Source organism: Falco punctatus, assembly GCF_963210335.1.
Source record: "Falco punctatus genome assembly, chromosome: 1".
Lineage (NCBI taxonomy): Eukaryota > Metazoa > Chordata > Aves > Falconiformes > Falconidae > Falco > Falco punctatus.
Window position 1 is genome coordinate 3748505 of NC_137580.1, and position 13799 is coordinate 3762303.

The 13799-nt window shown below is 43.2% G+C and overlaps 1 protein-coding gene across 1 annotated transcript in view; it reads right to left on the reverse strand.

Annotated features, from left to right (window-relative positions):
- DCTD (dCMP deaminase) overlaps positions 1 to 13799 on the reverse strand; it is a 127193-nt gene that overhangs the window by 73449 nt on the left and 39945 nt on the right. The window contains exons 5-6 of the mRNA XM_080379413.1: positions 9919 to 10030; positions 8392 to 8527 (exon numbers count right to left, since the gene is read on the reverse strand). Coding sequence (XP_080235539.1) covers positions 8392 to 8527; positions 9919 to 10030 — 248 coding nt within the window. The remainder of the gene's footprint in view (positions 1 to 8391; positions 8528 to 9918; positions 10031 to 13799) is intronic.

Genomic DNA, 13799 nt, shown 5'->3' on the forward strand with positions numbered 1-13799 from the left:
CCCACCTTTGTCCAAGCTCCACCTACCAGTTATCCTTTAAGCACCGGATGCCTGATGCTGGACATAGCAAGGATGACAGAATGGACTGAAATACTATTTAAAAGAACGAGGTCTGGACTGACAACCACTGGGAACAGTGGATAATGGATCTGGAACTTGTAGAATGACATCAACCTTTTTTTTTTCAGCCTTCGTGAAAGCATAAGGATGGGCTGCTGGCCACAGCATTAGGGGATGGCAGGACACTCATGTTGGGCCAACACTGCCCTCAGCCCTTCCAGCTGCTCTATTTCTTGCTCTATGTGCTAGAGGAAGAGCAGTTGCTGCGGTCAGGGCAGGGAGGCAAGGGTAACACCGTGGGATTTCAGTGAAGTCCCAACCTTTTCAGACTGCAGTCAGAAAAAGGGAACACTCCCAGCATCACTGCTTTCTTCCATGCAAAAGGAGAACTGGGAAGCGAAGATGGGAACCACTCAGACCATTTATGAACATCACAAAGTCTGCTGAGGGCACACCAGAGAAGCCCCTCCCAAAACCTGAGAAGCAGTAGCTAATCCACCCCATTTCCCAGTTCCTCCCATCTCCCATCCTGCTCCAAGTTCGTTCTGCTCTCAGTAGAAGAGACATTTCTTAGTGGGCAAGCAGAAAGAGAAAAAATATTTTTGGTGTTTCCATATCTCCAAATTTTCTAGAGATGTTTGACACCAGAACCGGACAGAAATCCATACAGGACAAGAGAGTGAGTGGGTGTAGGTGAAGACTGTCTCCTATAGATCCTTTTTCCAGCTGAAGCCTCAGCTTTGCACTGCCAATTGGAGAGAGAGCATCACACTTCCTCATAGTGCCTTATCAAGTTTTGTGCTGTCAAAATAACAGCTTCTACGAAAGTAACATTTGCCTGAATATCTTCGAGTGTTCATCTCTCTAAGAAATTGACTAAAAGCTCATAATCCTAACATGAGGAAATGTTGATAACAGTTTGTTTCATTTTTCACAGCAGGTACTGTTCAATTAGAGCATACTTTTTGCCACAGCACATATTTTATCGTATCTGAACCTGTATAAATATTTGTAAGCATATTTACTCAATATTTTCTCTATTGCTCATAGGTTTCTAAATTTGCCAGTCATTTTAATTTAAAACTCTCTTAATTAGAGATGTTTGTCAAATGGGTGTTCTTAGATTATAGTGGAGACAGAGGGCATAGCAGGAGCACAGCAACTAGCATTAGTGAGAAGACTTGTGTTAACAGGAGAAAAACGTAGCGTCTTAAATGATCGATGAGAGGAAACTGAGCATCATCAAACCCTTGGATTCTTCTAACAGAAACAGAGGGCACTCACTTTTGACTCTGAAAGCCAGAATTCTGTCTAATTATTAAGAAGCAGAAGTGGTACTGAACACAATGCTTCAGGAAAAGCTTTTAATAACATCTTAGTAAAGCAGGTATTCAAAACTGGCCTTCCATTTTCTTTCATTTGCACAGAAACGTCCCCACTCCTGTCACTGAACGGCAGCCTGGAAAGAGCTGGTTCCAACATAACAACAAAAGTAATTTTTCACAGCACAAAATCAGACATTCTGAAAAACACCAGTGCTTTCTGACAGAACAAGCTATACTACCACATTGTTCAAATACACACTACAGCTAGAAGGAAGTTTTAATCTGCATCAATACTGTCACATGGAATGCACAGTGTCAATACAAGTGATCCATCTCACTAGTCCTGTAATATCCAAATGCCTTGCAAACATTTGCATCCTCTAAGGTAAAGTGAGCACTACCTACCACATTTTGATGTTTTTTTCTCAGTAGCAGCTCAGTATCATGCACTTAGATATGGGTACATACAAATTTACAACCCCTTCCTCAATACCGAGCTGAGCAGAACCCCCACTTGAAGGTGCAGGTTAGAAATATTCACTATCTCATAGAATCACAGAATGGTTTGGGCTGGAAGGGACCTTAAAGATTATCCAGTTCCAACCCCCTACCATGGGCACAGGGACACCTTACACTGGCCTTGAACATTTCCAGGGATGGGGCACCCACAGATGCTCTGGCCAACCTAGGCCAGTGTCTCACCACCCCCACAGTACAGAATTTGTTCCTTACATCTAATCTAAAGCCACCCTCTTTCAGTTTAAACCCATCCCCCTTGGCCTATTGCCACATGCCCATGTAAAAAGTCCCTCTCCAGCTCTCTTGTAGGCCCCCTTCACATACTGGAAGGTCTCCCCAAAGCCCCAACTCCAACCCTCTCAGCCTGTCCTCACAGGAGAAGTGCTCCAGCCCTCTGAGCATCTCTGTAGCCTTCCTCCAGACTCGCTGCAACAGGTCCATGGCCTTTGTGTGCTGAGGGCCCCAGAGCAGAACACTTTGTGCTCCACGTGGGGTCTCATGACAGCGGAGGAGAGGGGGAGAATCGCCTCCCTCGACCTGCTGGTCATGCTTCTTCCGATGCAGCTCAGGATACAGTCGGCTTTCTGGGCTACAAGCGCGCATTGCCAGGTCATGTTGAGCTTGTTGTCCACCAACACCCCACCAAGTCTTTCTCCTCAGGGCTGCTCTCCATCCGTTCTCCACCCAGCCTCTGTTTGTGCTTGGGATTGCCCCGACCCACGTGCAGGACCTTGCACTTGGCCTTGTTGAACTTCATGAGGTTTGCATGGCCCCACCTCTCAAGCCTGTCAAGGTCCCTCTGGATGGCATCTCTTCCCTCTACTGCACCACACAGCTTGGTGTCATCAGCAAGCTTGGTGACGGTGCACTCAGTTGCAGTGTCTACAGTGTCGCTGACAAAGATGTTAATGAGCCCTGGTCCAAATATCAACCCCCGAGGAACATCACTCATCACTGGCCTCCACCTGGATATCAAACCATTGACCACAACTCTTTGAGTGCAACCATCCAGCCAATTCCTTATTCACTGAGCGGTCCATCCATCAAATCCATGTCCCATTTAGAGACAAGGCTATCATGTGGGACAGTGTCAAATGCTTTGCACAATTTCAGGTACATGACATCAGTTGCTCTTCCCTTATCCACAAACACCATCATAGAAGGCCACCAGATCTGTCAGGCATGATTTGCCCTTAGTGAAGCCATGCTGGCTGTCACCAATCACCTCCTTATTTTCCATGTGCCTTAGCGTAATTTCCAGGAGGATCTGCTCCATGATCTTGCTGCGCACAGAGGTGAGACTTACTGGCCTGTAGTTCCCCAGGTCTTGCTTTTTTTGTCTTTTTAAAAATGGGAGTTACGTTTCCCCTTTTCCAGTCACTGGGAACTTCACCGGACTGCCACAACTTCTCAAACGCAATGGATAGTGGCTTAGCCACTTCACCTGGCACTTCCCTCAGGTCCCATGGACTTCTGCACCTTCAGGTTCCTTAGATGGTCTCAAACCTGATCTTCTCCTACACTAGGTGGCTCTTCATTCTCCCAGTCCCTGCTTTTGCCTTCTGTGACTGGCAGTTTGGCTAGAGCGCTCGCCAGTGAAGACTGAGGCAAAAAAGTCATTGAGTATCTCAGCCTTCTCCATATCCAGGGAAACCAGGTGTCCCATTTCCTTCTGGAGAGGGCCCACATTTTCCCTACTCTTCCTTTTATCACCACCTATAGAAGCTTTTCTTGTTACTTTTGATGTCCTTGTCCAGATTTAATTCTATCAAGGCTTTAGCTTTCCTAACCTGATCCCTGGATGCTTGGAGAATTTCTCTGTATGCTTCCCAGGCTACCTGTCCTTGCTTCCACCCTCTGTAGGCTTCCTTTTTGTGTTTGCATTTGTCCAGGATGTCCTTGTTCATCCATGCAGGCCTCCTGGAGTTTCTGCCTGACTTCTTCTTTGCTGGGATGCATCACTCCTGAGCTTGGAGGAGGTGATCCTTGAATATTAGCCAGCTTCTTGGGCCCCTCTTCCCTCCAGGGCTTTTTCCCATGTTACTCTACCAAGCAGATGCCTGAAGAGGCCAGTGTCTGCTCTCCTGAAGTCCAGAGTAGTGAGCTTGCTGTGCACCCTCCTCACTGCCTTGAGGGTCTTGAATGCCACCATTTCATGGTCGCTGCAGCCAAGGCTGCCCTTGAGCTTCACATTCCCCACCAGCCCCTCCTTGTTGGTGAGAACAAGGTCCAGCATAGCACCTCTCCTTGTTGGCTCCCCTATCACTTGGAGAAAGAAGTTATCAATGCATTCCAGGAACCCCCTGGATTGCTTATGCCCTGCTGTGCTGTCCCTCCAACAGGTATTGGGGTGATTGAAGTCCCCCCGAGGACCAGGGCTTGTGAACATGAGGCTGCTCCTATCTTGTCTGTAGAGGGCCTCATCTGCTCAGTCTTTCTGGTTGGGTGGTCTGTAGCAGACCGCCACTACAATGTCACCTGTCCCTGCCCTCCAGTTAATCCTGACCCATAAACTCTCGGTTGGCTCCTCATCCATCCCCAGGTAGAGCTCCATGCACTCCAGCTGGTCATTGACGTTGAAGATAACATCCCCCCTCATCTCCCTGCCGTCCTTCCATCCCAACACTCCGGTCAGAGGAGCCATCCCACATCTGTCCCAGTGAAGCTGATAAGATTACAGCCCTGCAGGAGTGTGCATGTCTGTTAACTCCAGTTAGAGTTAGATTCTACGTACATTTGCATAGGGGCATTTACATCCCCATGCAGCTGACTTACTGGCTAAAGTGGCTGTCCCTTTGTACTGCTCTTCAGGTGCCCTCCTGCTGACCTGTGATCCCCCTCTGTTCCCTCCTGCTGATCTGTGATCTCCAAAGCCTCAGGCTTTGGGCATCTATTGCTGGCACTGGCATCAAACTGGTAGGAGTGGGATGGATTGATTACAGCAGACGTAAATGAACATTGCAGCAGACATAGATAACTGAGACACTGGTGAATTTCAAGCCAATGAGTTTCAAGATACAGTAAAATTTAAGAGTGACAGGCCTGTTCAGTCTTACAACAAAAGTTCAAAAGGTTATTGTTATCAGTTAGAAGGGGGAAAAGGAGGAAAGGTTAATTGCTGTGAGTAAGACAAGCTAAAAGAACAATGCTGGCACACACAACAAAGTATAAATTAACCATGAATGTATAAACTAACCACAAATAAATTTAGGGTGGAAACTGGAAGTTTTATAGTCATGGAACAGTGCATCTGATCAGAGCTGTGGGGTCAATGCATCCATCTGTTTTGCCGGAGCTCAATAAATTTATTATAGGATCATCTAACACACTTCACAAAGATAGCCTCTGGGTCCAATCCCCTGCTACGTCTATGCCGCTGAACACAGACAGGACCAGGGACCCACCCTTGGTCCTGAGGCCAACTGGCATAGACTGACTCACGTTCATCTTACTCAGGGCGCCATCAGCATTACATAGCACTTGGCCCTGGGTTTCCTCAAGGCTCCACATCTCGAGAGTCTCAGGGCACCACATACTTATTTTGTATATCTCAGTTCAAAGTGCATAAAGAAGCAAGGTGACTTTTTTGCAGCCCACCGGAGTGGAACTTTCACAGCCTGAAACAGCGTACTTGTTGCATACCCCCCAGTATGGCCTGAGGGAGGGAGGAGGGTTAAGAAGCTAAGAAGCAGGCTTTGCATTATAGGCCTATGCAGGATGACGGTTTTCTTGCAGCCTTTTTTTCCACCCTGCCCTCCGGAGCAGTCTTTGAGTGAGCCATTCGCAGAGCTTTGTTCTGAGTTCTGAGAAACTAGTCAAGAGTGGTCCAGATGGAAAGTGATCTAATGTTTACGCCTGACCTACAACAGTAAGTAAAACCAGGAGGTCAGCATTCAGATCCAACCCCAGCCCCTTTCTGTAGCACTGCAGGTGGATGAAGTAGCTCTAGCAGACATCTTCCATGTTAGCGTGGTTGTATATGCACAGTTACTATCAGCTTTACCTAATAAGCTACGTTGCAGCTCCAGTGATGAAGATGCCAGCAATCCCATGGTAAGCTACTGGAGCACACAGTAAGATTGTACCATCTCCAAACAAACCAGTCAGGAAAAAGCAAGGATAACAAGTTCAATTTACACAAATGCTGTGATGATTAGCAAAGGCAGAAAGGAAAACATGACAGTTTAATGAGATTTTAGCAGCAATTCTATGTGTCTCTGCATCTAGCAGAATTTTTTAAAGCAGACAATTTTTTTATATATATACTTGTCTGGTCTGTCAACTGTGCTATCAAGATTAATAAGAAACTGCCAGAGTTTAAATGATCTGTGAATTACAAAATAGGTTGTTTATTCATCACAGCAGACACTTTATGTTACAAAGTTGTGATTTTTTTAATGAGGTGAAGACAGATTCTTGGGGGGAAGGGCAGTAGTTAGACCAACTCCTAGAAATGAACTCATCTCTCCAAGTTGTTAGATTGGTTAGTGCATTTTTTTAAACATCACATATAGATATTTTTACTTTACTCCACATCTTTTGGAGTCAGAGTTAACTAAAGAAAAAAAAACCTCAAAAATTCTCAGGTCATCTTGTACAAAGATCCCTCACAAATTCATACAGCACTTTTAGTTTAAATTGGTCAGTTTCGATTTGAGCACCTGGAACAGCCTCAGGCCCCAGAGCCGACCCATGTTGATCTTAATTCAGAACTGAGACCTTACAGCAGCATAAAGATTCAGCCAAAATCAATATTCTGTTTCCAGTACTTTATATTTAATCAATGGGCTAACACTTGTTTCCTCAGCCTATAAATAAAGAGCAGTCACACCAAGTTGTACCATTATGGTACCATCATTATGTGTAAAACCAGTGCTTCTGTGCTCTAGAGCAGACTTCAAATTTGGCAGCTGCTGGCTCTAGTATTGGTAATACATCTTTTATGAAAAATAATATGAAACTGTCTCAAGCTTAGGAGTTAACATTAGAGGTTTTATAATAAATTGGTAAAGTGAACAAGGACAAAGTACCGGGGTTTTAAGAACTCAAATGTGAAACTGATGAATTATGTGCTGAGCCACTGCATATCATCTTTCACTTCAATGCTATGGGAAACGAGAAAATGTAATGCCGGCTTTTAGAGAGAGCTCTGGGTGAACACAAGGAATGTCAAAACTCATGCAAGTCTAATTTCTGTATCAGACCAATTGTTAGAAGTTACATGTGAAAAATAGAATTAGTAGGCAGAGATAAATGCTGTATACTGGAAAAAAAGAGTAAGCGTCTCTTTGCAAAACGTGAACTCTGGTGCTCATTTCCTCCCACCCATGCAGGGGGAAGGGAAAAATCTCTCTGGGTTCTTGTTCCGTTTTGTAATTCTTCCCCCCGCCGTTCCTGAGCCCAGGACAGGCAGAGATGCAGCAAAGGATGAAGGAGCTCCTAATACCCATTTTTCCTGTGCCCATGGCTTCTGCTGCATTGGTCTCACGCCACAGAAGTGCAGCAGGAGCTGGTGTCAAAGCAGAAAGATGAAGGGAGATTTAAGCAAGCATACGCTCCCTGATTCCTTATCAGTCCTATCCAGGGTGCCTTCCCAGCACCAGCTATGGCAGGCCACAGGGCAGCTCTCAATCCCATTCTCATGGCATGAATCCTAAGGCAGCCTGGCAAGTTGTCTCCTTGGCTCCTGCAAACCATGACTGGCCCAAAGGAGTAACTGTACAGCCCTGTTGATAGGTGCACCAAGACTCACAGAGGACCCTTGAAAGTAGGCTTGCAGAAGGCCACAGTACGCCTGCTGCAAAGACAAAGACACGATCCAAAGCAGCACTCAAGACACCTCTACCACGAAACCATCCTTGTTCTCCCGTCCTTTTGCCCAATTAGTAGATGTGAATCAAATCAGAAGCTGAAACAAACAATGGAAGTCACCTCACCCATAGCAGGGTAGATCCACTGCACGCCAGAGGCAGCAAAAATTGCATGGAATGACAGAATGCAATCACATAGTTCAAGACAAACAAAATTCAGCTCCTTCATAATATGTACTGCCTACGCCATGAACACCTGAACACTGGAATTTCTGACAAACAGTGGAGTTTACAATTCTAATACCTGTATTTTAGACCCAATTACTTGTTTTGCATATACATGTTCTCTGTAATTTCTGTGGAGACAACACACAGAAGCAGCAATCATCTGCAAACACTACAACTGCATGCTAATGAGCTGCATTATATTTACAAGTTTTCACTACACAATCCAAAATGGTTAATCATTTTTTGAACACACTTCACGGGGAAAGTCAGTCCTTCATAAAGACTGTTTTCATTTCTTTTCAGAGGTGTGATTTTTATCCTGATGTACCACATACAGGCATATTAACAACATAAGGTGAGTAGAAGAAAAACTGATTGATATTTTACCAGCTGAACTTTCACATACACAGACATCACAAGTGTGACCCGTCAAGCACAAGAAGCCTTACCATAAGGATACTTCGTGTCTAGTCTATGTGCTGCCGTTCTTGTCCAGGGTAGTACATCATCGCTGCAGCCATTAGGCATCCCATTGTATCCAATTCCAACAATCTTGTTTTCTGAATTTACAATGCAGGCACCAACCTAAATAAAATCAGATTTATATAGTACCAACAGCATGCAAAACAATGGATGAACAAGAAAGATGAAATCTGAGAAGTCAGTCCTACAATTTTCATTTAAGAGACAAGCCTCACTTTATATAGCGTCACACCATCTAGTGAGCAAGGCTACAATTGTACCCAACTGGTGTACCTAACAGGAAAATAAATCAGGGCACATGCAACCCTGTTATCCCGCTGGTCACGCAGTCTCCATCCCAGCCTGCCAGCGCTGTTCCTTGTCCAATGATGAAGTTGGGACATCTCGTTCAGGGAGCAGAACCGGCACTGAATTAATCCTACTAAACCTAAGTTTTCTGTCAGTTCAACTCCCCAAACTAGCTTTTCCAGCAGCAGTATGAGCAGCAAGAAGCAGAAGAAAAGGTATAGCAGATGGGACAGAAATGCAGTAGTGTTGACCTAAGCAAAGATAGGCTCACAAACCTTTCTGGCTTGTTTATGCAAATGTGCGTCAAAATACCAGACCTTTTAGACTCTCACCCTTTATTACTTCAATCCAAGACTGCACTGGGACCTTTCTTACAGAATCATGAAGTGCCCCATTTGTATGTTTTCTGCCCATATTTTAGATTTACTGAAATGGCAAGAGTACTGATTTTAATTCACACAATATGCTTATCAACCAGCCCTCGGGTAACAAAAATTTAGCCCTAAAGTGAGTAACCTTCAGAGAACTAAGCCATTATGTGCAGAAGCCAGCAAGTAACTGAACAGACTGTTAACGTGCATTTTACTCCGTGGTTTTTCTGGGATTTGCTTCCTGAAGTTTTTCACACAAAGAAAGACTAACAAGAATGACTGGGTCCTGCACAACAGCATGTTTCAGGAGATGTATCAATCACCTCAAACCAATGTTCAACAGAAGCACATGAAAGAATGGGGCCAGACAGCGAAGCAGAGGGGGAAAGGGAACTTGAGGGAGGAACCAAACTAGAGGAAAACTCCAGTCAACCCAAGAACAAACAAAAGGGAATTTTTATACTCTTACAGGTGTGGAAAAGGAATTTGTAAAATGCTGTGTCTTAAAAAAATTACAATCTCAAACTTTCAGTAGTTTTATCTTCCTCTAACAGTAAGTATATTTACTGGAAAAAAGAGAGAAAATGCCCATGTTATTTTAAGCTCCAAATAAAGAGATTACAAAACTCCAAGCTGCAAACGTACACACAGAATTATACATGAGGTCAGGCCCAATAAGAGAATTTCTGTAACAAAAGGTGCTGACCATCTTAAAAATTGAATAGCTATATACTGAAATAACTTGTAATAAGAAATTCCTGAAAGCTACATGCGCATCCGATGCAATGCACCATACAGATTAGCTTATGCTATTCTTATACATTGCCTTCTTACCTGAGAGCTTGGATCCTTGCTCCTTTGTGCTGACAAAAAAGCTACTGCCATAAAATATTCAGGCCATTCCAAATAATCTTCTCTTTTTTTGCAAGATGTTTCACTGCTGAAACTATAGTTTATGGAAAAAAACAGCCATCAGCAAACAACACATAGAATATAATCTGCAATAATTCTAGCTTTCAATGTGCACAAGTTTAAAGTAACCAGGACCAGTATCTGGCTAAGAAAACCGTACATTCACTGATATTTTAATAGTAAAACCATCAAGTGTTATGTGCTTTCCAGGAACTTATATATGCAACATTTGCTTTCAGAGAAAAGGCATCCAAGTGAGGTTGCAAATTTCAGTTTCAGATAAGAAGGCTGAGCTATTCAGAGCACTGAGCTATTCAAAGACAGAGCAATTTATCCTTTACAGATAACACCTTGTATATTTCTAAGATTCAGGTATCATGTACTGGCATTCTTTTCACCCAAACAACATAATCTTTTTTATGATGACTGCGTTAACTGCAAGCCTCTAATCTAAACTATTTTGTACTTCTGCCTACAACTATGACAAGTGCTCGCTAGATTTCTATTTGGTAGCTTCCTAGGCAGTCATTCATTTCTGCCCGTAGTTATTGCCATGAGTTTGCCTCTCATTACAACACTTACCGGCAAAAATCTAAGGCCATTCCGATAGTCCCCTACTAAATTTCTCTTATGTCCTACGAAAGCCTTTTAAAAACTGAGAGGAGATGGGTTCAAGAACTTTTCTCTTAGATATAATGTACAAAAGTGGCACAAAAGATTGCTTCTTTTCCTGCGCTGGGGGGTTTATTTGGGGGAAGAAGGGAGGGAAAAAAAAAATAGTGCATCATTTTCTCTTGCCTCCTTAGGCTGAAAGGCTGCTCGGACAGTGTACGACACAACATGGGAATTTCTGTGCTTTTCAGCTCAAAGAAAGGGAAGAAAGGTATCCTCCCTCCCATCTTTAAGCTTTGCAAATTTCAAGGAAAAGATCAGATTCAAAGAAATTTCCCCCCAACTCTCACCTATCATCGCTACACTTGAAAACCAAAAATAATGGAATATCTCAAATACAATTATTAGCCTATTAAAATACAAGGGGCACAGTACTTTTCTTCTTGGGCTCCTCTTACCAAGGATTACAGCTTAAGTCTGAGATACCCTTCTAGCAATACACAGCTATGCAGAAAGATACATCATAGGTGACTGCTAAGCCGCAAGCCATCTCCTAGCAACACTAGTATCCGCACTTTTGGAAGACAAATAAAACATTAGACGACAAGTATTTTGTTAATTATTATTTTTATAACCAAAAACATATATCAGAGGCTGGCAGTTACCTTGTCATAAAGAGGTTACACTATTTCAGAAAAGACAACGCGAGCACATAATAAAATTGTACTTTAGAAACCTACAGGGTGCTATTTACCAAAGCTAAATTGCTGGTTTTGAATAGTTCATATACGGCACGTTACAAGTTAGCAATTTTGGCTTGTTCTTGGAATGAATGAGGATCATCTTTAAGGCCACAGTGAGGAGAGAGAAACATACACTCTTGTTGTAACCAGCAAACCCCTCTCACACTTCCACAACATTGTAAATAGTGCCCAGAACCGTCAATTGTCAAAGCGAACACACAAATCAAGTACGTAATTCTCAGAGTGCCCCAAACTGGCTTGAACCATCAACCATAACTAAATGGTTGGGACTATATCCTACTAAGAAAGTGTTCAGAAAACAAGAAGCTCACACCAGAAAGAACAAATTAAGACATGCCCTCACACCTCTCTGTGCCAAATTCAACTTCGACAGGTTAACTGAAATGCCAAGAAAGTGTTTCAGCTAATTTAAGTGACAGTTTAAAATATCTCACAAAAGCAGATTTCCAAAATCCAAAACACCATCAGACTTTAAATGATCAGTTTAATACATTCCTGACTACATGACTATCACAGTGACGTCTTTGGAGAGGCATGCAACACACAATGAGGGACTACACCAAATAAAACATTCTGGGAAAGGGCTCCAGAAGGACAACAGTACTCTGAACTAAGAGATCATGAGATCTCTTTTTGTGGAATTATTCCCTAGCAACCCTGTTTATTCAAAACAGAAAAAAAAAGCTACTCGGTACATTTCTCATAAATACAGAACCGTATGTAAGAAAAACGAGCAGAAGGCTTACATCAAAGAGAACATAGAAAAACCCAAAACCCAACCTTACTGATTTACTTCTACTTAACATCATCGTGTCTGGCGAGATAACTCCCTCAACTCAGTGCACAGGAATGCTAGTGTGAAATGGGTATAAAACACTTAATTTCTGATTGAGCAGAAGCCAAGGCCTTGGCTAGCAGTCAAGCACACACAGGAAAATTAAGTTTATGGATTTGGGGCAACTGATCCATCTTCCTTACGCTTATTTCTAAGTTCTAGAATTGCATGAATGAAAGCTACTCTAGAAAACATTATAGCTAGCTGTAAAATAAGCAACTAAGGCTTATCCTTGTGATAATTCATAAAACTTATGAATAAAAATAATGGGAACTGAAAGCCATGAAGATAACACTGCTCAGGAAGAAAGGGGGGGAAAAAATCCTAAAATTCTAGAGTGATTAGTAGTCTGCAGAAAAGTCTGCATAAACTTTTTTCAAAACATATTTCAAAGGAAAATAGAGAAAAAAATTCTATAATTGGAGGACAATGCCTCCCTTTCCAGTTCTTTTTCATCCACCTAGGCTTCACATCAGCTGTAACACCATCTGAAAAAGGAAGACATTTCATTCAGCTACTAAGAAAAAAAAAAAAAAAAAAGTGTACCTTAATGAAAAGTTTAGGTGAGAATCCTAAACCAGAATACATCACCTCAAATTTTGTCATACAACAATTAGGATAGTCAGCTACACAACCATATAGCACAACTGGAAAACTGGTGGGTATCACTTTTTTCCCTTCTCCCCCTTTTTTAAGTTTTTCCTCTGCTTTTTTGGCTGTGATGTCACATGCATTATGTTCCCACTGTATTGTACCAGCTTTTTCCCCCAGTATCAAGCATGCTATAGGACACCAACGTTTTGTCACTCAACTCACAGAACTTAAGGTTAAAAAAAAAGACTTAAAGCATGTACTAAAAATAAGAACTAAACATCTTTGGCAATGCTCTTGCTCCCCATAAGCCAAATGGGACGTATGTTCTTGACGACTTTCAACACCAGCTTCTTCTTTAAGTCTCAAAATTTTGGTTTTGATTGCTATTATACCAAATGAATGTGACATTTCCTTTACTTGAGGTTGTCATCTTTCCCCTCATACAGGTACCGAGACATGGTCATTACCTACTCCTTACTGGCTGGTAAGGTTTTGAGAAAGGGATGAAGGGAAAAAAATCAACCTTTCTTAGAGAAAAATGATACTTTGTGCACTGAAAATTAACTATATTCAAATTTTTTTGTGAGAGATAACCCACCAAACCTCAAATATAAACATTGCAGAAACACTGCACCCCAACTGCACAAGAATATCCCTTCACCAAAGGTATTTTACTGGCACAGTCACTTCTTTGGCTTTAATTAGTTGCATATTGCTCATGCCGGTCTCCATTCCAGGAAGTACCGAACACAAGACACGCTGCCTGCTCTTTCTCCTATTCTCAGGATGACAATAAATAAATACAGCCAGCAGGCCGTACCCCGGGCCAGGCCCCGCAGGGTTCCCAGGAACGCCGGCCCGCGCGGAGGGCCTCCCTCAGCCGGCCCCTGCGCGCCGCGGAGCCCCCCGCCGCCCCCCGCCTCGCCCCTGCCCCCTGCCCCGCGTAGGGCCCCAGCCAGGGCCGGGCCCGCTGCCCCGAAGCAGCCGGTGACCGCGGC